We start from the raw sequence: 23,207 nt of genomic DNA, 5'->3' as shown, positions 1-23,207 counted from the left end.
AAGTTCCCTGGCTGAACAGGGCCACTGGCTTTGCTCTGCAGACCACCAGCTCTCTGCTCAGGGGTTGCTGGGTTCACAGCTTCCAGGTGTTATGGTCAGGCTTTTTGGTCAGGTGGGGCTGGAAGCTACACTCATCAGTGAGTGGGGCTGACTCAACTCCCCTCCATGGGCAGGAGGAAAAGCCAGCTCATGGCTGCTTCCCAGGTGTTCCTGATCAGGCTTTCTGGTCAGAAGAGGCCAGGAACTACACTCAGCTGTAGGTGGGGCTATGGTTTAATTCTCCTGCTTGGGTGAAGAGGGGAATTCTCCAAGCCCAGCAAGGCTTTTTGTTTGTGGTCTTTACTCAAGCTGACCCACTCCCCAAGTTCCCTGGCCAGTTGGTGCCACTGGCTTTGCTCTACAGGGCATCAGCTCTGCCTGCCATATCCCCTGCTCTGCTTGAGCACTGCTGGGCTATGCAGCCTCCCAGGTGTCCCCAGTCAGGCTTTCTAGCTGGAGGGGCTGGGAGCTACACTCAGCAGTCGGCTGGGCTCTGACTCAGCTCCGCCGCCTGGGCCAGGGCCGACCAGCCTCCAGGGCTGGCAAAGCGCTTCGTTTGAGGGCCCACACCAGGCAAGCCTGTATCCTGCCGAGTTCCCTGGCCAGACTGTGCCCATCTTGGCTCCGCAGATGAACAAAACGGCTGCAGTCGTTGGGACCACTGCTCAGACGCCACAGGTAGGACTCGGGCTGCTAAGATCTGAGTGGCGGTTGTTGCCAGCCCTTCCCCACTTCTCCATCACAAGCAGATTCCCGGGGGTCAAGTCCTGCAGGTACCCCTGCAATTCCTGTGGGGCATGACCAGAGTGGGGGGCTCCCAAGAAGGGACCCACAGTGGGAGCTGGATATGTACCCTTGGCTCTCTTTTCCCACTGGAGGCGCCGTAGACTCGGGCGATCTCTCCGTGCGATACGGCACCCGCCTGGGGATGAGGCGGTGCTGTCAGCATGCAGCGGCTCCTCTTGCCCTTCTGATGTGGTGTCTTGGTTCTGCAGGGCAGTGCTTGCTTCGCCCTCACTCTTGTGTTCTAGGGTTCTCTCAGTGGTGTCTTGCCCATGAAGAACTGTTAGTTGTTCTTCTTGAGGGGGAGTGAAGGCCTATAGGAATGGATAGTGTCACTGTCTTGGTGATGCCACTGTCCTCTGTTGTCTCTTGTCTAACATTATTGGATGAAGGTTCCACCCTGTGACCTCATTTACCCTTAGTTACCTCCAGAAAGGCCTGATCTCCAAATTCAGTCACATTGGGGGTTGAGGCTTCAATGTATACATTTGGGGGGGACACAAACATTCAGCCCATCAGAGCAGGGCTTACTGATTTTGCCGTGGGGTTGCCGTCTGGGTTGTTTCTTGAGGAACTCTATATGATTGTGTGTTTAAGTCTTTCCTCTCGGGCTGGTTATTCTCTAGAAGAGCCTGTCAGTTTCTGGCCTGTGGGGAAACATCTTGTCAGCATTCTGAAAACTGAGCTGGGGAAGACGGCGGGAAGTCTCAGTACTCACTACTTAATATGCATGGGTTCACTTCATCATCCTGTTCTCAGTTGTTACCCCGACCTTCGGCTTCGTCTGGAGTTCTCTCACCCAAAGATCCTCTCTTGTTTGACTCCCTTAATTCACCTCCAGTCTGTTGCTGAGGTAGTAACAGAGAACGTGCTGAATGGAGGGAACCCAGGGAACCCAGGACCTATAAAGGGGCTCTGTCAGTCCTGCTCCGGCTCTTCCCTTTCCCTCCAGTGTATGGTGTTGCCAGGTCCTGTGGCTTAAATTGTACTGGAACTTTCTCCACTATCCAGTCTCAACTGCCAACTGAGTTACTATCGTCCATCTGCTTTAGAGCTTCCAAAATCTTAGCACTTTCGTCTCCTCTTTTGTCCTTGTGGATTAAAAAAAAAAAAAAAAGAAATCCCCTTTAGTCTGTGTGAGCTTTGGTTGGGAGCCAAACTAGATGTGCACATTCACTCCTCTATTTTAATTCGGAAGCGTCCATCCTTTTCTCTGAGAGTAACTTCCAGAGTTACTTGGTTTCAGCTCTCTATTTAAGTGGATTAATTACTTACTGCTGGTTCTCTGTCTGTATTATTCCTATTCCTAAGTTCCTTATTTGGATATGTCTCTTGGCTGTATTTATTCGAGTTGTTTTTCAAAGGAGAGCTCACTGGCAGTTGTGGTGAGAAGTGGCTTGAGGTTGATGGGGGTGGAGAGCAAAGAGCATCTGCAAGGCAAACATAGCTTCAAAAAAAAAAAAGGAAGAAAAATCCCTTTCCAACCCAATTGCCAGCCTGAAACCATCGGTTTTAGAAATTCTAGAGCCACCACTGCTCATAGGTATTAGGGTCCTTAAATCTTTGCAAGTTTGCGAAAGTCAACCTGTTGCCTTTATACTTAGCTCTTCACTTACCAGCTTTGTGGCCTTGGTTACATCATTTAACCATTCGGAACCTTGGTTTCTCATTCATAAAATGGGGGCCAAAATTCCTACCTCGGAGGATTGTTGTGAGGGCAATACCAGGCCTGTCCGCTCAGATATTCTTCCCTTTCTCCTTCCCTTTCCCCAGAGTTCCTTTCCCTTCCTTCAGGTTGATATAAGTAGTCCCTTAACTACTGCCCCAGCACCCCAAGCACGCGGTGGTCCAAGACCCTAGTTTTTGCAAAGCTAGATGGAGGCAGAAGCCAGCCTCAAACCCAGGCAGCTGGATGCCATGCCGGCTCTTCCTTGGAGGGTGGGGTGGGGTGGTGGCCAAGTGCCGGGCCCCTCCCCACGCCCCGCTGGACAGTAGGGACTATCGTCTTCCTGGCTCACTTCCCTGGTGGCACAGTGGTTAAGAATCCGCCTGCCAATGCAGGGGACACAGGTTCGAGCCCTGGTCTGGGAAGATCCCACATGCCGTGGAGCAACTAAGCCCATGCGCCACAACTACTGAGCCCACTAGCCACAACTACTGAAGCCCGTGCACCTAGAGCCCACGCTCTGCAACAAGAGAAGCCACCACAATGAGAAGCCCGCGCACCGCAACAAAGAGTAGCCCCCGCTCGCCACAACTAGAGAAAGCCCGCGCGCAACAACGAAGACCCAAAGCAGCCAAAAATAAAAAGATATTAATTTTAAAAAAAGGGAGAGAGTTACAGAGAGGGCATGTGAGCCCTGAAATACCATTAAAAAAAAAAAATGTTGTGAGGTTAGCTCATACCGCTAACCTCACAGACAAGATCGGCCCTGAAACAAGAGGATAACCTTCCCTGCAGGGCTTGAGCAGTTGAGGAATGTGACCTGAAGCAGTAACTTCCATCAGGGGAGATGAAATAAGGTACGGTCACCTCTGACCTCAATGAAAGTATGTTCACGCTCCGGCGCCTCTCGGGGATGCAGAGCTTGGCATTTTGTGTGATGGGACTTGCTCCCAACCGCAGGTGCTGCTGCCTCTGCCAGGGCACGGCCAGGCCGCAGGCAGGTTGCTCCTTCCCCATCTCCTGGAAGGTGGGTAACAGTGAAGGATGGAAGGGCTTGGGGGCGAAGAACCACAGGGAGGGACACAGAAGCCTGTCACGGATGAGTGAGGCTTATAGAAAAAAACGAAAGCAAATCTTAGTATTGAGTCAACGAGTGTATGCAGCCCCCATGCTTCATACACAATTCTAGCTATTGTGACAATGAGGATATAAAAGAATGTAAGATATGAGAAGACCCACTTAAAGTGTGGGATCTGCAGACAACGGGAAGCTAGGAAGTCATTAAAAAGGATGAAGTAGATCCGTGTGTACTGACACGGGAAGATGCTGGTATTACTTACATTTTGTGGCGTGAAAAAGGTTACAAAGCGACATGCACTGTGTGACCATTTTACGTAAAGGTGACTGATGGCTGTGTGTGTTCGGGTGCGGGTGAGACGCATGGAAGCACGTTCATCACAGGGCTTACCAGTGTCTGATGGTGGCATTTCAGGTTATTTTGTACCTTTCTGTTTCATTTCAATCTGTTATATTGAGCATATATAATTTTTAGAACCAAAAAAAGCTATTTTTATTGAAACGGAAAGAGCAGACTCTCCCTTTGCTCTGCGTTCTCTCTTGATGACATCGTGCCCTTCCACTACCTGCACTGGGGATAACCAGGCTGGTGACAGGACTCAGGTTACAGGTTGTTGTGAGGATGACATAATATGAAAGCATGGCCTCGTGCTCAATACTTGTGTCTTCTTTAAACATAAGCTGACTGAAAACATGGGGGTGGAGTGGAGAAAGGCCGAGTCGGTGACTCGCGTTGGAATCCTAAACCCACTTAGTATTATAGCTGAGCTCAGGGCTTCTGTGCTGGGCCGCTCTGCGGGCAACTTTCACGTGGATGTGTATGCGATCCGTGGACATTTAGGGCTGGTGCCGACTCTAATGGGCAACGTGGTGGCCCTGGGGCTTCAGGCCCAGCCATGATGACACCAGCCTGTGTCTTCATTTGTTCATGGGCGAAGATGAGCGTTGACCATGAGGGCTGCATAAGGGTGGCCTAGATAGAGAAGCAGCACATGGTGGGCCTCAGATGGCAGTTCCCTCCTTGGAGGAGGAGTCCTCCAGGTGGACAGAAGGGTATTCTAGGCATGTGGAGACAGGAAGAGATAAGGCTGCACATTTGGCTGTAGAAAAGCAACTGGTTTGCCCCTTGTTACAGGCATGTGTTTGATTATCTATGTTAAAATCAGATTCTTTAAAAGGTCTGTAAGCTTAGTTTCTGGAGCTGCCTGCACGGAGTTCAACACAAGCGTACAGAGGGCACACACGACCCTAAGGCACAGATGGGGCACAGATGGGGCACTGCTTCTCCTCCCTGCCACGGAAGGGGGCCAGCCTCCCTCGGGGGACTCCCTAAGTGGATGTGGCTACCTGTGCACACTCATGGGAGACCGCAGTCCATGCTAATACTGGACAACCTTCCGGGAAGCCCCCAGAATGACAGTGATATTTGGAAATGCTTTTTGCTGTTGCAGAGTCTCAGCTAGTTTCTTGTCCCTCAAAGCATGGATCTGACGATTTGTAACCTTAGACTTATGTGAATGAAACAGAAGGAATGATCAAAGGATGGGAGAGAAGGCAAAAGTTAGAGATTCTAGCAAAAAATAAGATTCTACTGCCAACAGATAAGAAACTCCCATGTTAAAATGGGCCAGATACTGCACTTGTTACATATTGGTCATAATAGCCAGTGCCTGTAGTGTGTTTTACATTCCACAGGCCCTGGTCTAAGAAACTGACATACGTGAGCTCATTTAATCCTGACAACTACTGCATGGGGGAGAAACTGTTATCATTTCCACTTTACAGACAGGAAACTTGCTGAGAGGCAGAGTGTTCTTGCTCGAGGTCACACATCCGTCGAGAAGCCACTTCACTGGAGTTAACCGCATTTTACATAATGTCGTGGTTTAGGCAGTGTCTCTCAAATGGGACCCCACTGGACCTTGCGCTAACCCTTACAGATGGGCGATTCTCTCATGTTATAAATTGGAGGGGGGGGAGTGTGTAGCTGAGAAAGGGGAGGGGACTTGCCCACAGCTTCAGAGTTAGTAAAGGAGCCCAGGTTTTCAGAACCTAGATCTTGAGCTCTTTCATCAGCTTAAGGGTCTGTGGGTTCTTTATGAACAAAATTGTGTTTTTAATTAGGTGATAATCTTAAAAAACAACCGCCACCCATAAAAACCTTTGGAAATGAAAACCTGCATTTCGAAAGCTGTTTTCATAGAACAGGCTTTGGCTTTTAAGTTGTACTTTTCAGTATTTGTTTGTGTTAGCAGACATTTTTTCCTTTAAAAGGGCTCCACATTCATTCCTAAGTTGGGGAAACAGTGAGCTCTACCAGGCCCTTTTACTTGGCGATAATGTATTTTTAAAGTCTCATTTTTTATTTGAATAGATTTCGGTCTGTTTTTGACAATTTAAAAACAACAACAAGACCTCTCCAGGTGATTTAACAAAAACTTGAGTCAAAAGCGGAGCTATGTGAGTGGGCCTGAGATGGTTGCTAAGGAGTCATTCAATACAGATCAGAAACACAAACTGCAGCTTTAAACGTTTCACGCGGAGGCCGACAGGATCCTGCCTAACTGATCTTTCTCACGAGGTGGTCATTTGAGCCGGTGCACGTAATCTCTAGGAGAGCCAGGCCAGCCGGGCTGTGGAGGCGCCAGGCACCACAGATGCCGGGGACAGTGCCTGGCAGTCAGGGGAGAAGCTGAAGCTTCTAGCGGCAGAAAGGCTCGGTAAAAGAAATGTTCACATATCGAGGTCTGGGGAAGTCATTCTGGCTTATCCATGAGTTAACTTGAATCTGATGCTAAACAGAACAGCCTGTTTGTGGCCTATCAAACATACACTGTACATCTGCTTTAATTATTAAAGAAAAGGGCGCACTGACTGGAAGAATGTCGACGTTCAACATGAAGATTAAATGCCTCTCTGGCTGGGAAGCCAATGCCGATACTCCTTCCATGACAAGACTTCCTTCCCAGGTGCCAAGAGCATACTGACTCGCTGTGTACGTGCTGATCTTTTTTGTTTTTTGGGTTTTTTTCCCCCAAGACTGTGCTGAAAACCACGCTTCTCTGGGGCAGTTCCTCAGTTATCTGAGAGGCTGTGTTCTGGGCTATAATTGTCAGTTTGGCTCAAGATGGAGAAGTAGCTGACTTCCTTAAATGGCACTCACAGGAAGCCTCTGCAGTGCCACAGCGAGCCCACAGGATGTCAACGCCGTTTGCCTTGTAGCAGTTTAACAAAATGGCAAACAGGACCCAGGAAGAAACAAACAGTGCCCCGGGCAGGAAACCCAAACCCGTAAGCTCATGGCAAATGTCACTGCGTTTACAGGGAGAGGAAAAAACCTTACGTGATTCTTCCTTGTATGTTGAAGATTTTATTTTTCAAACCTTTAGAAGAATCAATTCCATTTAATAAACCTTTGTAAAATGCCACAGAAGCCAAGGGATGCAGGGTTAAGCTATGTTCTTAAGAACAGACCCTCTCCAGGCTGAGTCTCCTTAGATTACCTGGAAGTTACATAGAGGCAGTTCTATAAAGATGAAACTTTGAAAAAGCCAGTCTCTTTCCTATTTTTAGATTTGGGCCTGTTTTCCATTTTTTTGCTTTCACAAAAAAGTTTAACCCTGATTTTTCTCCGTTTAAAACAAACCAAAATCGATTTAAAGAATTAAAATAAAGGGAACAGCACCTGTGGATGTGCCTCTTGACATCCACAGATGTCACCCAAACCCAGACACATGCACAGCAGACTCTGCCTGCTCAGGACACACCAATGGGGAAGCCAAACGCCTCTCTGGGAGAAAGTGCCGCCCACGGTGTTTTGCAATTGTCAAGAGTGCGCAAAGTACAGACGATTAAAAATGTGAAAGGCTGGTTTCAAGCTTGAAACATAAGCCTACAATCTTGCTTCTTCTCTCCCCATCACACTGTTATTTCAAACCAGAATGATGTCCGTGAAAAGAAAAGCTCCTTTTCTTGACCTGTGCTGGAAGGCATATGTAGTTATAGGTCAGAGATCAACGTGACAGTTTTCACATGTCCCAACCTGGCGCTTTGTCTGTACAGGATATAAATAACCTGCTGATAGAAACTGGATATAAATAACCTGCTGATAGAAACTATGTGTCCTCCTCAAATGACATAGCCAGTTTTTAGTTCATGAACCATGCAGTTCAAATGAGATGATCAGTTTGCTTTTGTCACTGTGCCTGAGTCATGGTTAGGTCACTTGCAGGCCTCATGCAGAATTTAGAAATTGGATATAGGACTTAAGCCTCGAAACGGAAGTGACGTCTTGAGAACATGCAGGAGGGCGCGGTGCGGGGGCTCTGAGCGCCCAGGCTCCGTAGGCTTGGTCAGCAGACACCCGGCCCGGCCCTGAGTGCGGCTTCCAGTCTCTGTGGCTCCAGCGGGAGGGCGAGGGGGAGGCTCCTTGTCAGGGGGTCAGGGAGGTCCATGTGCTTCGCTCAGCCTCTGTGCTGAGTGTTCAACACATCCTGAATCTCTGTTTTCTGCCAGGGAGGACAGGTGTCAAGGTGCGCTGGTATGGCGGTTATTTTAGATTTTTTACCATGTACGGACCTTGCAATCTGTAGCCAATCTTTCTGTAATAATTCCTGGTGCCAACCCCTGTGAAGAAGCAGAAAAACGTCAGAAGAGTCTCTTACTAAGCATTACTTTAGCAGCCCTCAAAAGCCAGCACACGTGCCCCTCGTAGCCGTCCTCCTTTTCCCACTCTCATTCACAGACCAAAGTCCTTTCCAGATCGAATCTCATTTGATTAAGTTTGGAACTTTAAAAACATTCTGAATTCAAGTTGCATTAAAACACAGGAACTGTATTTCAGAGCCTGTGGGTTTACAATCCTGTGGGTACCATGCAGCACGGCTTCAGGTGTTATAGGTGAATGGGAAGTGGTGGATCTAACGTGTGAGATGTCCACACTCCAAGTGAAGCGAGACAGCGTTATGGTTTCCTGGAAGGTTGAACGAGAGGTCAGGTATGGGAAGTAGAGTCTCCACAGCCGCCGGCAGCCAGGGTGCCCTGACCAAGTGAAGTGTCAGTGCCACTCACTCATCCAGAGCAACGATTTTCACCAAACACCATCAGTGGCATTAAATTAGTGCTACTTAATTTGCATTTCATTCACTTTAATTTTTTGGGGGGGTATTAATTGGTATACTTGTTTTGATATACGAGCAGTGTTAAGTACCAGGAGTTTATGTCAGTATTATATTTGCATCCATTTGAGGAACACTAGCTGATTTAAGTCAATATTAAAGGTCCGTGAAGTTTTTTTCTTTAAAAGGAATCATTATCCTAAATGGTGCCGCTATAATGAAACATGATCACATTTAAGAAGCTGAGCTCCTAGGAGGATAAAGCATGGCTTACGTGGTACTAGCTATACGAGTGGCTAAGAGAACGGGCTTTCGATCACTCAAAAGATATGGATTTAAGGTCTAGACCTGTCATTTTAAGGGCTGTAGCTTTGGCTATTACTTAATTACATTTTATCATCTATAATAACGTACCTATGTTTTAAGGATATTAAATATTGAATGAGATAGTCCTTGATATGTGCTTAGTCCGGAGTCTGGAAAAAGCCAATTCCTCCAGAACACTGGCTGCTGCTGCTATTATTTTAGAGCTTTTCATGGTCTGATATCTGATTATATTTCTAGCTTCACTGCTTGCTACTGTTCTCCCCTGAAACACTATGCTTCAGCCCCAGTGAAGATTTAACTTTTCTGAAAGCTCCCGGCATGTCGGGCTCTGCCTAGCTTCCAGGCTTGGCTCATGCTGTGCCCTCTAGCAAACTGATCGAACCCAAGGAGGGGGTCGTGGGAACCTCTGATCTGGAGCTCGTCGGTCAGAAGCACAGTGACAACCTAGACTTGCAGTTGGCATCTGAAGTGGGGTCAGTCCCACCGGACCGACCTGTAACCTGTGGAGTCTGATGCCACCTCCAGGGAGACAGTGTCAGAACGGAGGCAATGGTAGGCCACCTGGCTGGTGGTGCAGAGCTGAGTGATGTGTGGAAACCCCACACCTCCGGCGCAGTAGCGTTGTGGTTTTCGTGTGTGTCACGTAAAGGAAGACGCCGGCGTTTCTCTTTACCGTACTCCTCCCCACGGCGCACTGCGATTGCTGGTCGGCTTCCCCACGTGGTGGAAGCTCTATGTATCTTGTTCGTCACTTTGTAGTCCTAGCGATCAGTATGTGCATGAAATCAGATCCCTGCTAGCCCCCTCCAGTCTCGCCTAATTCTGTAGCCCAAACATTTACTATTTAGGAATAGGGTTTCCTACCGTGTTTTGTTTCCCACCTCTTTCAAAAAAGTATTTTAAAGTATTAAGAAAATGGAACTGAAACTGATGTGATGAAGGTAACAGAACCGTGTCATGTGATAATAGGTCACTGGAGAATTTCCCTTTTAATCCAAGGATTACTGATATTCCGTCTTGCACAATTTCAACCTTGTCTTTGTGTTCTAATCATTACTTTTGTTCAACACTGTGGCTTGGGGTAGAGCAGGGGGAAGACAAAAACATGAACAAATAATGGGTCAGGCAGCAGCTCAGACCCACCGGATCCAGGAAGACATCTCACACCCCTCAGAGGGTACAACCACTTTATTGTTTGCACTCTCTCCTAAAGTTCTATATCCGGAAGCATGTCCTATGACCCAGCAAGTATACTCCCAGAGTGAAAAGAGAAATGAATGCTTACAGCCAACAAAAGACATGTTACTCATAACAGCCAAAACAGGAAATAACCCAAATATCTATCAATAGTAGAATGGATAAATTGTGTATTTTCACGCAATGGAATATGATACTGCAACAAAAAAGAAAGAACTAGAGCTACCTGCAATGCCATGGATGAATCTCACAGACCTAATTTTGCATGAAAGAAACCAGATGTAAAAGATTTCATCAATGCAAAGTTCAGACGCAGGCAAAACTAATTTTACGGTGATACAAGTCAGAATACTGGTTACATTTGGAAGATGATATGGACTGAAAGAGGGAACAAGGGAGTCTTCTGGAGTGCTGAAAAATGGTATATCTTGATCTGGATTATCATTGCATGTACGTCTTAGCTCAATTTAAAAAAACTCAAGAGGGGGCACATGCATTTAATAGATGTTCAATGTGTTTTGAGAGCTCAACTTGTCCAAAGAATTCAGCAAAATAAGGAAAAAGGATGAGAGGCAGGTGGTTAAGAAATCATTACTGGAGTGATCACTCTATTACATAGATGCCTCTGACGTCATTCAATGCAGTGCTTTCTATTTCTAGAATCCTGCATGCTAGAAACTATTTTTTTCATCCTCTTTCTCTGCACTTTAAAAGTTCACATTCAAACTGAACTATGCTCTGTGACATGACAGCATTCGTCAGAGGCACAGGCATCCTGAGATTAAAACGTGCTTTTCCTCATCACCTACATGTACAGACTACAGCATAAATCTAAGAATTCTGAGCAGAGACGTGACATGATTGACTTACATTTGAAAGAGATCACTCTGACTGCTATTTTGAGAACAGAATGAAAGCTCCAGGAGGGCAGGGATTTTTACCTGCACCCGGGGCTAGCACCCAGAGCAATGCCTGCATATATTAAGTACTCATTGAAATATCTGTTCGATGAATGAATAAGTGACCAAGGGCAGAAACAGGGAGACCAGTTAAAAAGCTATTGCAATAATCCAGATAAGAGATGGTGGTGGCTCAAAGCAGAGTCAGGGTGGTGAAGAGTAGCTGGACCCTGGAAACATTTAAAGGCAGAGTCAAAAGAATCTGTTGATGGATGTAGGGTGGGACACACAGAGAGGGGCCCAAGATGACTCTAAGGTTTTTGGCCTGAGTACAGGAATGGTTTGGAGAAAGAATGAACTGCCAGTTAGTGAGACTGAAAGATGGTGAGAAGAGGGTGGTGGGGGGAGGACATCAGGAGCTCGGCTTTGGCTGTGCTGCAGGTGAAATGGCTATTAGACATTCAAGTGGGGATGTTGAGGAATACGTGGTTTTGGAAGCCTTTCTTGCTCTTAGATGGTCTCTTTTCTTGGATGCTCTTTTGGAAAGAAATTTGTTTTCTTTATCTTAATTGAAGGATAATTGATTTATAATAATATTAGTTTCAGGTGTACAACACAGTGATTCAAAATTCTTATAGATTATACTCCATTTAAAGTTATGATAAAATACTGGCTATACTCCTTGCTCTGTACAATATATCCTTGTAGCTTATTTTACACATAGTAGTTTGTGCTTTTTTTTTTTTTGCGGTACGCGGGCCTCTCACTGCTGTGGCCTCTCCCGTTGTGGAGCACAGGCTCTGGACGCGCAGGCTCAGCGGCCGTGGCTCACGGGCCCAGCCGCTCCGTGGCATGTGGGACCTTCCTGGACCGGGGCACGAACCCTTGTTCCCTGCATCGGCAGGTGGACTCTCAACCACTGTGCCACCAGGGAAGCCCTAGTTTGTGCCTCTTAATCCCCTACCTTCCCTCTCCCCACCGGTGACCACTAGTTTGTTCTCCATAGCTGTGAGTCTGTTGGAAAGAAATTTCTGACTGGGGCAGTTGTCTTACGAGGGGAGTTGGCTGAGGAGGAAGCAGGTGGGTGGAGGCTGGTGGAGTGGGCAGCTGAAGACAACCTGGGTCCTTTTTGATACTGTTGAATCAACAACTAACCAAGTCTGAAGCTGCTCTACCAAGGAAGCTGTTAGGAAATAATGTTTTCCGTTTGGTTTAAGCCATTCTGTTTTGGTACTTTTTTGTATTGTACTAATATACATAAGATACTTATCATTTTAACCACTGTTAAGTGTACAGTTTACTGGTATTAAGTACCTTCACACTCTTGTGCAACCATCACCACCATCCGTCTCCAGAAGTAAAACTGAAACTCTGTACCTAGTAAACAATAGCTCCCTGTTCCCTCTTCCCCCTGTCCCTGGCGACCCCCCGCTCTACTTCCTGTCTCTATGGATTTGGTTACTCTAGGTACCTCATGTAAGGGCAATCATTCCGTATTTGTCTTGTGGTGACTGGCTTATATCTTCAAGGTTCATCCATGTTGGGTTTAAACCATGTGAGTTGAGTTCTGTGTTACTTGTAACTGAAAATGTTGTAACTGACATGTGAGCTTGAGGACAGGAAGAGATTAAACACATGAGGTCAAGTCAGCACTTAAAACCATAAATCAGGGTGGTAATTCTAACCATGCTGCTGTCTTATTGGCAAGTCCCAAGACAGAGCTCAGATTCCTCAGCCTGATTTTCACAAAGCTTTTCACGTCCCGTCTGGTTTACCTCTAGTTCCTGCCACAACTGACCTCAGTCCTTATAGTCCGGCGTTACCAAACAAGGCATAATTTCACTAATCCACTGGCTTGGCCGCTGCCCCTTCAGTGCTGCAGCCCATGCCCCAGGGCACTCCCATTCATCCTTGAACCCTCACTCGGACACCACTTTCGCCAGGAGACCGCTGCACACACCTCCCCTCTCCACAGAGTCTGGCATTCATAACCCCCCTTCTCCACGCTGGCGGGATCCTTTAGAGTTCTACTGTTTCAGTAGTCATGCTGTGCATTATTTTACTTGCATGTCTAACCCCCTTCCTAGAATGTAAGCCTTTTGAAGTCAATGACTTCTATCCTCAGGGCTTAGTACATATAATCAACAGGCAATAAATGCTTGCGGATTTACTGTACTGTATTCAGTTATCATTATGTTGTGTATATATAAAGAAATGTGCTCCTGGGGGATGTATTTTTTTTTAAAAAAGAAAGAAGAACTGGCCCTATGTTAGCTGCCAGGTAGTGGGAATGACTCAATGGAAAAGGGATGAAGGCGGGTAGGGCTTCTTAATCTAGTTACAGATCTCCTACTTGGTTAGCTTACAGATGTAGAGGCAGCTCTCTGATTTATACTATTACCTCTAACTAATAAAAAACTTCCCCTAAAATTTTCAGAAATATTTCTGGATTTTTAAAAAATTGAAGTACAGTTCATTTACAATGTTACCTTAGTTTCAAGTGTATAGCAAAGTGATTCAGTTATGTGTGTATGTGTGTGTGTATATATATATATATATACACACACAGACACACATATAAGACATTGAATAACACAGACACACATATAAGACATTGAATATAGTTCCTTGTGTGATGTAGTAGGTCCTTGTTGGTTATCTATTTTACATATAATAGTGTATATCTGTTAATCCCAACCTCCTAATTTATCCCTCCCCCCACTTTCCCCTTTGGTAACCATAAGTCTGTTTTCTATGTCTGTGAGTCTATTTCTGTTTTGTAAGTAATTTCATTTGTATAATTTCCTTAGATTCCACATATAAGTGATATCATATATTTGTCTTTCTCTTGCTTACTTAATATGATAATCTATAGGTCTACTATGTTGCTGAAAATGGCATTATTTCACTCTTTTTTATGGCCGTGTAGTATTCTATTTTCTGTGTGTGTGGGCATTATTTTGTTCCTTTTTATGGTTGAGTAATATTCCATTGTACATATATACCACATCTTCTTTATCCATTTATCTGTTGATAGACATTTAGGTTGCTTCCATGTCTCAGCTATTGTATCACTCAATAATGCTGCAGTGAACACTGGGGTGCATGTATCTTTTCGAATTCGAGTTTTCTCTAGATATATGCCCAGGAGTGGGATTGCAGGGTCATATGGTAATTCTATTTTTAGTTTTTTAAGGAACCTCCATACTGTTCTCCATAGTGGCTGCACCAATTTACATTCCCACGAACAGTGTAGGAGGGTTCCCTTTTCTCCACAACCTCTCCAGCATTGATTATTTGTAGACTTTTTAATTATGGCCATTCTGACTGGTGTGAGGTTGGCTTTTTATACTTCTAATTTTACAAAATAGATGCCATTTCCCATGGGCTTAAAACAGTCTATTACAGAGAATTTCAAATATACAAAAGGAGAGACAATGGTATATTGAACCTCCACAGACCCACTACCCAGCTTCAACGATTATCAATTCATCCATCAGACTTCTAATGCTTCTAGCTGTCTACCCATGTGAAGTCACAAGACAGATTTAACATTTCCTTTTGGTTCTGCTCAGCTCAGTCACTGGAGACATGTTTAATTCCCCTCTTTCAAATAAAGCTGATGGTAATCTTTACCATCTTCTTTACCAGTTATTACCAGATTGAAGATGTGCAGCTGGTCAAAGAGCTTTACTTCCCCAAACATGCCACAAGCTTCATCTGTCCACCATAAATAGCTGTAGAGGTGAGAGAGAAGCTGTTCCTTACACCTAGCACAGGACTCAACACCCCTGGACAACCACAAAGTGCCATGTTCTGGAGTGCCCTGATTCCCTAAGTGTGCTGGTTAAAGGGACAGCTTTACTGGGGTACAACTCAGCATTCCTCAGTCAGATTCCCACTGAGCATGCAGGCTCCTCAGGTTCTCTACTTTTGCCCTAATACAGGAGGTGGGCGCTGGAAACTGCTACCACCTTGAGGAGAGAGGCACTCAGGCTTTGCTATGAGCCTTTTTGAAGGAAAGGCATATCTTTCAAGCTCCTCTCCTTGTTTTCAGTAACATGCTGTAGCACTGAGATGAGAAGTCTACTTCTAGACCTTCAGGGAGGCCTTAAGTCTTTTAACCTCTAGCCAGTCTGGAATCCAACCTCTTACTTAAATGACTAAACAAAAATATTCCCCATTTGTATTTCTCTGTGCCTCTTGTTTCTTGAAAGAAAGATTCTTCCTCCGTTTCTACACTCTGCAGAACAGGCTGGCAAAAGTATTAGCATTCTTAGCCAGCTTAGAAGGGAACACACCATCACCAGCGTGGGTGGGCCACACTCGGCAGCCTTCTCCTCCTTGGTTAGCAGGGCTCCTACAGTCCTCGTCACAGTAACTTTCCTCTTGTTAGCCAGCCAAGAAAAAGCAATTACCTTTCACAGCTGACGTCAGCCAAGCTCCTGGACTGACGTGGGCAGCTGTGTCACAGGCTCCTGCCCTTGAGGACAGACACGCAGCAGGGCTGTACAAGTATCCGTGTTCTCTACCTGATCGCCTGCGTGCGATTCTGCCAATCCCTGGGCTGGGGGTGAGCAGGAGTAATCTCTGTGCAGCAGTCCTCAGGGAGCCCTAGCGGCAGAGCCAACAGTTGTCAGCAGAGCAGTAAGGACGGGGAGCAGAGGGGCAGTCCACATGCTTGCTTTGTTTTATCCTCCAAGTTGCTGAACCCACAACCTGTATCTACCTATATCACGGGGGCCTTTTTCCTACTCTTGGAGGCAGGATAAATATTTTTATCCTCACTACTTTACCAGCTATGATGATGATGAAAGGAGAGAAAGTGAAAAAGAGTACCTTGGGGCTCCCCTGGTGGCTCAGTGGTTAAGAGTCCGCCTGCCAATGCAGGGGACACGGGTTTGAGCCCTGGTCCGGGAAGATCCCACATGCTGCGGAGCAACTAAGCCTGTGTACCACCACTACTGAGCTCATGCACCTAGAGCCCGTGCTCTGCAACAAGAGAAGCCACCACAATGAGAAGCCCGCGACCGCAACAAAGAGTAGCCCCTGCTCGCCACAACTAGAGAAAGCCCGAGTGCAGCACTGAGGAACCAAAGCAGCCAAAAAACCAAACCAAAACAAAAAACTAAAAAACAAAAGTGTGTGTGTGTGAGGGGGGGGGGGAAAATCACAAAACCTTAAAAAGATGAATCAAAGATGAAAATGGAAAAAACCTAGCTGTTTATTTAAATTCTACTGATTCTATATTAGAAAGTATGCAATCTATTTTAACATAACTTTAGAGAAAGCAGGCAAAAGGGAGTAAACTAGTCAATGTGGTACCTGATTTGGCTGCAAAACTCTGCTTCTCCACCTTACTGAAGCCCTTTCTTTCTAAGGGGATAAATCCAACACCAGAGTAAAGCTTAGAAGCTGAAAATAAACACATTTTCCCTTTAAAAGAGAAAGTAAGTCAGGAGCAGGAAATGAGCCTCAACTCAACCCAGCTTGTGATTCTAACTAACTCCATCTCAAAACAAAAGAAGCAATAACTTTATAGCTGAGCAACTGTGAAGTACAAAGCTAGAGGAAGACGACTCTTCAGAGCCCTTAGATACATGCCAGGCACGCATGCTGGATGCTCAACACACACCAACAAGACTGAGATTACTATCCTGGGAGGCGCGAGAGCTTCAGAAAGGGTCATAACTCAAGGTCACATGGCTGGGAAGTAGAAGAACCATAATTCAGGGCCAGCTTGTCTCCACAGCACGCAGAGTGTTCCCAAGGAGCCATGGTGCCTGTGCTGTGCGTGATGCCAGACCCTGCTTCCCCAGCTCTGGCTTTAAATATCTAGTTGGCTCTGATAACAGTACATCCATTTTTTATTAAAGCACAGAAAGGACATTTGACTTGTCTCGATCACCTCACCTCCTCTATCTGTGTCTAATTTCTCAGTGTCCTTTGTTTGATAAATCACTAGATGAAACAAACATGGTGACCTTATTTCCATTTCACTAACAGAGCTCAGTAAGAAACAATACTTACATAAAAGATTCTGATAACATAGGTAGGCAACACAAAACTGTGTTAAAAGACATGGCTTACAAGTGTGAGAACTACTGGGAAGGGGGATACTTTTAAATAACAACTTGATAAATGTGGTCACCCTTTTTAAAATGAAGAGAAATACGATGTAGAGTTTGGGGGAAAAAAAGCAACAAAGATGGAACAATGATGGAAACTAGACCCTAGAGGAGGAGACAAGTCAGGAGTATTTAAGCTTACAGAAAAGGTGACTTCAGTCTTTGACCAGGATCAACTTCCCAGCTGAAGACAATTTAAAAATTTAGACAAAATTAAAAATGCTTCCACTAGAAAAATATCAAAGATCTAACAGTTATTATCAGGCAGAAAATAAGGAGAAAACGTGAGCTTTGAGACGGAAGTAGAGCCTTTTCTACCTCAGTGGTGATGCCAACCCAGGAAGGTCGACCAGAGACAAGTAGGATGGGAGGAGTCACGTGGCCACCAGAGGCAGAGAACCAGCTGCCAACACCTTGAATCTCACTTCCCTTCACGAAGGGAGGTGGGGGAGCAACGAACATCTAGGTCTTGAAGTATTCCTGAAAGCAAATTCTCTCATAAAATGCTCAGCGAATAATAAAAACAAGGCACACTTAGAGACGACAACATGATAAGAAATAAAGAGACTTCAAATCTGGAGTCCCTGCCATTATCTGACATAGACTGTAGAAAAGCTATGTTTACTACATACATGGAAATGGATACCGAATTTAAGAATGTTCAGAAGCAACAGGAAACTATAAAACATGAAATAACAGAGTTGAAAAAGATGCCAGAAATCAGAGAATTGAATGACAAAATAAGAACTTAGGCATCAATGGATGAGTTTAATGGTAGATTAGACTTAATCAGTAAAGTGTAAGTTAAGTCAGAAGGAACTATCAACAAGGAAGCATGGAGAAACAGAATAAGGGGTGGGGGAAAGAGGGTATGAGACACAATGGATACAATGTATAGGTCTAACATATGTTTAACTGGAGTCCCAGGATGAGGGGGAAGAGAATGGGATAAAATCAATATATGAGTCAGAGACTGAAAATTACATGGGGAAAAAAAAAACAAACCACCACCAATTAAAGAAACCCAAGGAAACCTAAGTAAGCTGAAGCAGAGGAAATGCACATCTAGCAACAATCATGGGAAAACTAGAGAAACAAAGACGATCTAAAAATAGAGATACTAAAGAAAACATAAAAGCAGCCAGAGCTCATCCTCAAAGACAGACATCTGACCTCCTAACTGCATCATTAAAAATCAGAAGACCCTGGAAAGACAGCTTCAGGTGCTGAAAAAAAGTAAATGCAAACCCAGAATTCTATACTCAGTGAAAACTTACTTTAATAAGCAAAATAAGATATTTCATACAATCAAAATTAGAATAATTTGCTACCAGCAGATTATTACTAAAATAAATTCTTTAGGTACAAAGAAAATACTTGCAAATTACCCGAATAAAATACTCATCAGTAGTAAAACAGATAAACTGTGCTATATCCACATCATGGAATCCTATATATCAATAAAAATGAATAAACTATCTTAGAGATTCAGCAACGATTGAAGAGCAAAGAAAGCGATAAATATACCAGTAAATCTAAATGAATATGGACTGTATATAACATTATAGTAGTAATAATAATAATGTCTTTTGGATTTTTGAAAAAATATATCTCACACCCAGACACTTCAGAAAAGAGGACATCTAAATGGCCAACAAGCATATGAAAAGGCAGTCAACTTCATTAGTCATCAGGGAATGTAAATTAAAACTACAAAGAAACACCACTACATACACATCATACTGAACAACTGAAACTCTTATACATTCCTGGTGGGAGTGAAAATTGGTAGCCCTTTGGAAAACCACTCTGCAGACTCTTATAGTTGAACACATGTATTCCCTGAAATCTAGCAATGCCACCCCTAGGTATATATTCCACACAAATGTGTGTTTATGAGCCTTAAGATACATATATAAGAATATTCATAAGCCCAAACTGAAGACTACCTAAATATCCAGCAAGAGTAAGACAGATAAACTGTGAGATATTTGCGTAATGGAATCTAGCCTATCAATGAAAATGAATGGACATAGCCACACACAATGTGACCTAATCTCACAAACAATGTTGCACCAAAGTAGCCAGAACAACAAAAACATACCAAAATGATCCCACTTATCTAAAATTAAAAACAACAAAACTAAACTATTTATAAATGATTCATAATTAGGTAGTGAAATATAAAGAAACACACAGAAGAAAGTAGGAAAAAAGAGGCTACTGGTGAAGGAGGAAGGCAAGGAGAGGGGAGGGGATTACAATGGGGTGGGGTCAACAGGGATGTTGGTTATGTTCTTGACCTAAGTGGCAGCTGGTTAAACAATTCATTTTTTAACATCTAATCAACTTTGCTGTCTATTTGCTACAGTTCACTGTCAACTTTTAAAAATGAAAAAAAAAATAAAAATGAAAACGAGAAGGTAAGATTAACTTATTTCAACTACATGAATGTTTCTTTAAATGGGGAAATAAATCAGTTCTTCATGCATATGGAAAATCAAATGAGAAAACTTGGGTTTAGTGATTCCAACTGGACAAAGAAAACATGAAATTTCTAATGTGACTTAATAGAGGAAGAAATCGTTTAATCAAGTATTTATTGAGGATATACTAGGAGCCTGGAAATTAATGAGTTTTACCTCCTGGAATCTTCAAGAAAAGAAAAACTCTAGCCTAATAGACATTTTCATGTCTGAAGAAGGAAAATGAATTCGAAATCTGGAGGTTCATTCCTGTTCTTTGACACGACCTTTGTTAGGACACAGGGCTGTGCTTCATGGCTAGTTATGTGTTGGACTGAATTAAAATTGAGCCCACATCACATTCCTAAAGCCAAACTTGAAAAAAGAGAGAAAATATGCTAAATCTATCCTTTGAAACTTAAATCTCTGATTTTTCTGATTAGATGCAAAAGACTGAGATAAGTCATGATCACTTAGTAAAAAAAAAAAATCAGTGAAATAAAAATAACTTCAAAAAACTGTTTTAATTACTTTTGGGTTCAATTAATCAACTATTTATTGAGTGCTTGATATATGACTAGCAGCATTAATACAAGGCAAATGTATTCATTAGTTTCATTCATTTGCTGCTGAAATGAGATTTTATTACATCTCATTGATCTCTTAGTAGGATGGCAATATTTCACTCTTCAACAATACACACTGGTATCAGAGTTGGGGAAAGGTTTTTCTTCTGTTTGAAAATGAGCCAGATTAACTCAATGACCCTAAATCTTTGAAAGAGAATTTTTTTTCCTGTTCTGTTAAAAAGAAACTCTTAGAAGGTTACCCACATATGATCTTAGCTCTTCAAAGTAGTTGGTTATTGCAAGTCATTAACACAGCACATTAGTACATTTATTCTCCATCACAGAGACTATCTCAGGAGAAGAGATTCAACCAGTTACCCAGCAGCCTAAAGGTTCCCCTGTTCCTTCTGAAATGGGTACACCAAGATAACAAAGTAAAAATGAACAAAGAATAAAAGCAGTAACTTATAAAGCGCGTATAGACTCTAAATAGAAGCTACTGTGGTAACTTACAGTAGGGTGATACTTACAGTAGGGAGATGCTGGAGGGTTATCCTATAGCTCTTAGGTTTATTCTTCACAGGGAGTCTGACATAGGAGGGCCCACAGTCATCTAATTCAAAAATGAGTGGCTCTGTTCCCACCAGTGCAGAATGTATGCTATGTCACAGATCGTTTTCACTACTTCATGTTTCAAATCATTAGTGTGTTTCTGTAGAAGTTAAAGACTGTCATCGGTAACCTGGTAGGAAGAGGGATCCCTTCTATTTATAGTCTTTAAAAAAAAAAAAAAGACTTTAAGAAGGAAAATGGTAGAGTAGAAAACGCTAGAGATCAGTCCCTCTACTGAAACAACCAGTAAGCTGGAAACAACCATCAAAGCCAACTACATGGGGACACCAGAACCTGATAAGGCACTTACAGCAACCAGGGGAGTGCCTGATGAAGGGAGAGGCCGCTGCCCTTTGGTAAGAGGGCAGCAGATGTGAACCACCTACCATCCCCCTCTCCTAGAGTGGCCAGCTGGAGCCAGGGTGGGCAGTAAGGGTATCTATTGTATTCCCTTACCACCTTTTTAAAAAAGATTCAGACATTTAAGGAAATCCCTGTCAGGTCACAGGCTGATTGCAGAGAAAATGAAACAAGAAATTTTAGTGAGCACATGCAACAAAGAATACTGACTTTGCCAAAACAGCTTGAAGAAATACAAGTGGATGACTACAGCCCTTAAGAGCAATCCCCGAGAAGGGAGAGAATCTGACTTTTATAATTCTTGAGTATGTGCAGTTCTAAACAAAAAATTGCAAAGCATACCAAAAACAGGAAACTAAGACTCATTCACAAGAAAGAGAGAAGTGGACAGAAACTATGCCTGAGGAATCTTAAACACTGATTACTAGGCAAAGTCAACTGTCTCAGTTATGCTCAAGGAGCTAAAGGAAATCATGTCAAAGAACTAAAGGAGCACAAACAACAAAAGCAGAAGTCAACAAGTGGGACTGCATCAAACTAAAAAGCCTCTGCACTGCAAAAAAAAAACCAAACAAAATGAAAAGGCTACCTACAGAATGGGAGAAAATATTTATATTTGCAAACCATATACTGGATAAGGAGTTAATATCCAAAATATATAAAAACTCATATAACTCAATAAAAAAAATCTGATTAAAAAAACTGGCAGAGGAACTAAATAGACATTTTTCCTATTGGCCATAGAAGACATTCAAATGGCCAACAGGGACATGAAAAGGTGTTCTACATCACTAATCATCATGGAAATGTAAGTCAAAACCACAATGTGATAGCACCTCACATCTGTTAGAATGACCATCACCAAGAAGTCACAAGAGATAACAAGTGCTGGTGAGGACATGAAGAAAAGGGAAGCCTGGTACACCACTGCTGGAATGTAAGTTGGTAATGTTTTTTTCCACTATGGAAAACAGTACAGAGGTTCTTCAAAAATTTAGAACTACCATATGATCCAGCAAATTCCACTTCTGGGTATATATCCAAAGGAAATAAAAACAGGATATTGAAGAGAAATCTGCACCTCCATGTTTATTGTAGCATTATACACAATAGCCAAGATATGGAAACGACCTAAGTATGTCAATGAATAAATGTATAAAAAAACTGTTCACACGCACGCGCGCGCGCACACACACACACAGAGAAATATAATTCAGCCCTAAGAAAGGTGGAAATTCATTTTCATACCATTTGCAACAACACAGATGAACCTTGAGGACATTATGCCAAGTGATATAAGTCAGATAGAGAGAGACAAATACTGTATACCACTTGTGGAATCTGAAAAAGCCAAACTTGTAAAAAGAGAGCATAGGATGGTGGCTACGGGTGGCTGCGGGGTAGGGAAATAGAAGAGATGCCATTTAAGGGTACAAACTTGACACCTGTAGATAAATAAATCCTGGTGATCTAATACACAATATAATGATTACAGACAACAGTACTGCGTTATAAATATCAAATCTGCTAAGAGACTGGATCTTCATTCTCACCACAAAAAAGAAATGATAATCATGTGATGTCTTAGAGGTGTAACACTCAAATGGCAATGATACTGCATTATATAAATGTAACAAATCAACATGTTCTACATCTTAAACTTACACAGTTATATGTCAAATCTATTTCAATTAAAAAAAGAAAATAAAAAGGACTAAAGGAAATGAGAACACTGTATGAACAAAGGGGGGAACCCAATAAAGATAAATTATAAAAAGGAATCAAACAGAAATAGTGGAGCTGAAAAGTACAATAGCTAAAATAAGGGACCTGTGTTACACCACCACCATCAAGCATACTAACACCACATCATAGGAGTCTCAGAGGGAGATGAGAGAAAGGGTAGAAAAAATAAATAATGGCCAAAAACTTCCCAAATTTGATGAAAGACGTGAATCTACACTCCTA

The 23,207-nt window shown here is 43.4% G+C and overlaps 1 protein-coding gene across 2 annotated transcripts in view; it reads right to left on the bottom strand.

Moving 5' to 3' along the window:
- Positions 1–5,906: 5,906 nt before the first annotated feature.
- Positions 5,907–23,207, bottom strand: part of ELP3 (elongator acetyltransferase complex subunit 3) — a 120,186-nt gene continuing 102,885 nt past the window's right edge. The window contains exon 14 of one of the 2 annotated variants that reach the window (XM_070045816.1): positions 5,907–8,191. In XM_070045816.1, the coding sequence (XP_069901917.1) occupies positions 8,115–8,191 (77 nt within the window). In that variant the 3' untranslated portion in view covers positions 5,907–8,114. The remainder of the gene's footprint in view (positions 8,192–23,207) is intronic. The other variant, XM_030879118.3, reaches the window with a different exon arrangement.

This window comes from Globicephala melas, chromosome 6 (genome assembly GCF_963455315.2).
Source record: "Globicephala melas chromosome 6, mGloMel1.2, whole genome shotgun sequence".
Lineage (NCBI taxonomy): Eukaryota > Metazoa > Chordata > Mammalia > Artiodactyla > Delphinidae > Globicephala > Globicephala melas.
The sequence above is the reverse complement of the archived record's forward strand: the minus strand, read 5'-3'. Positions and strand labels throughout refer to the sequence as shown.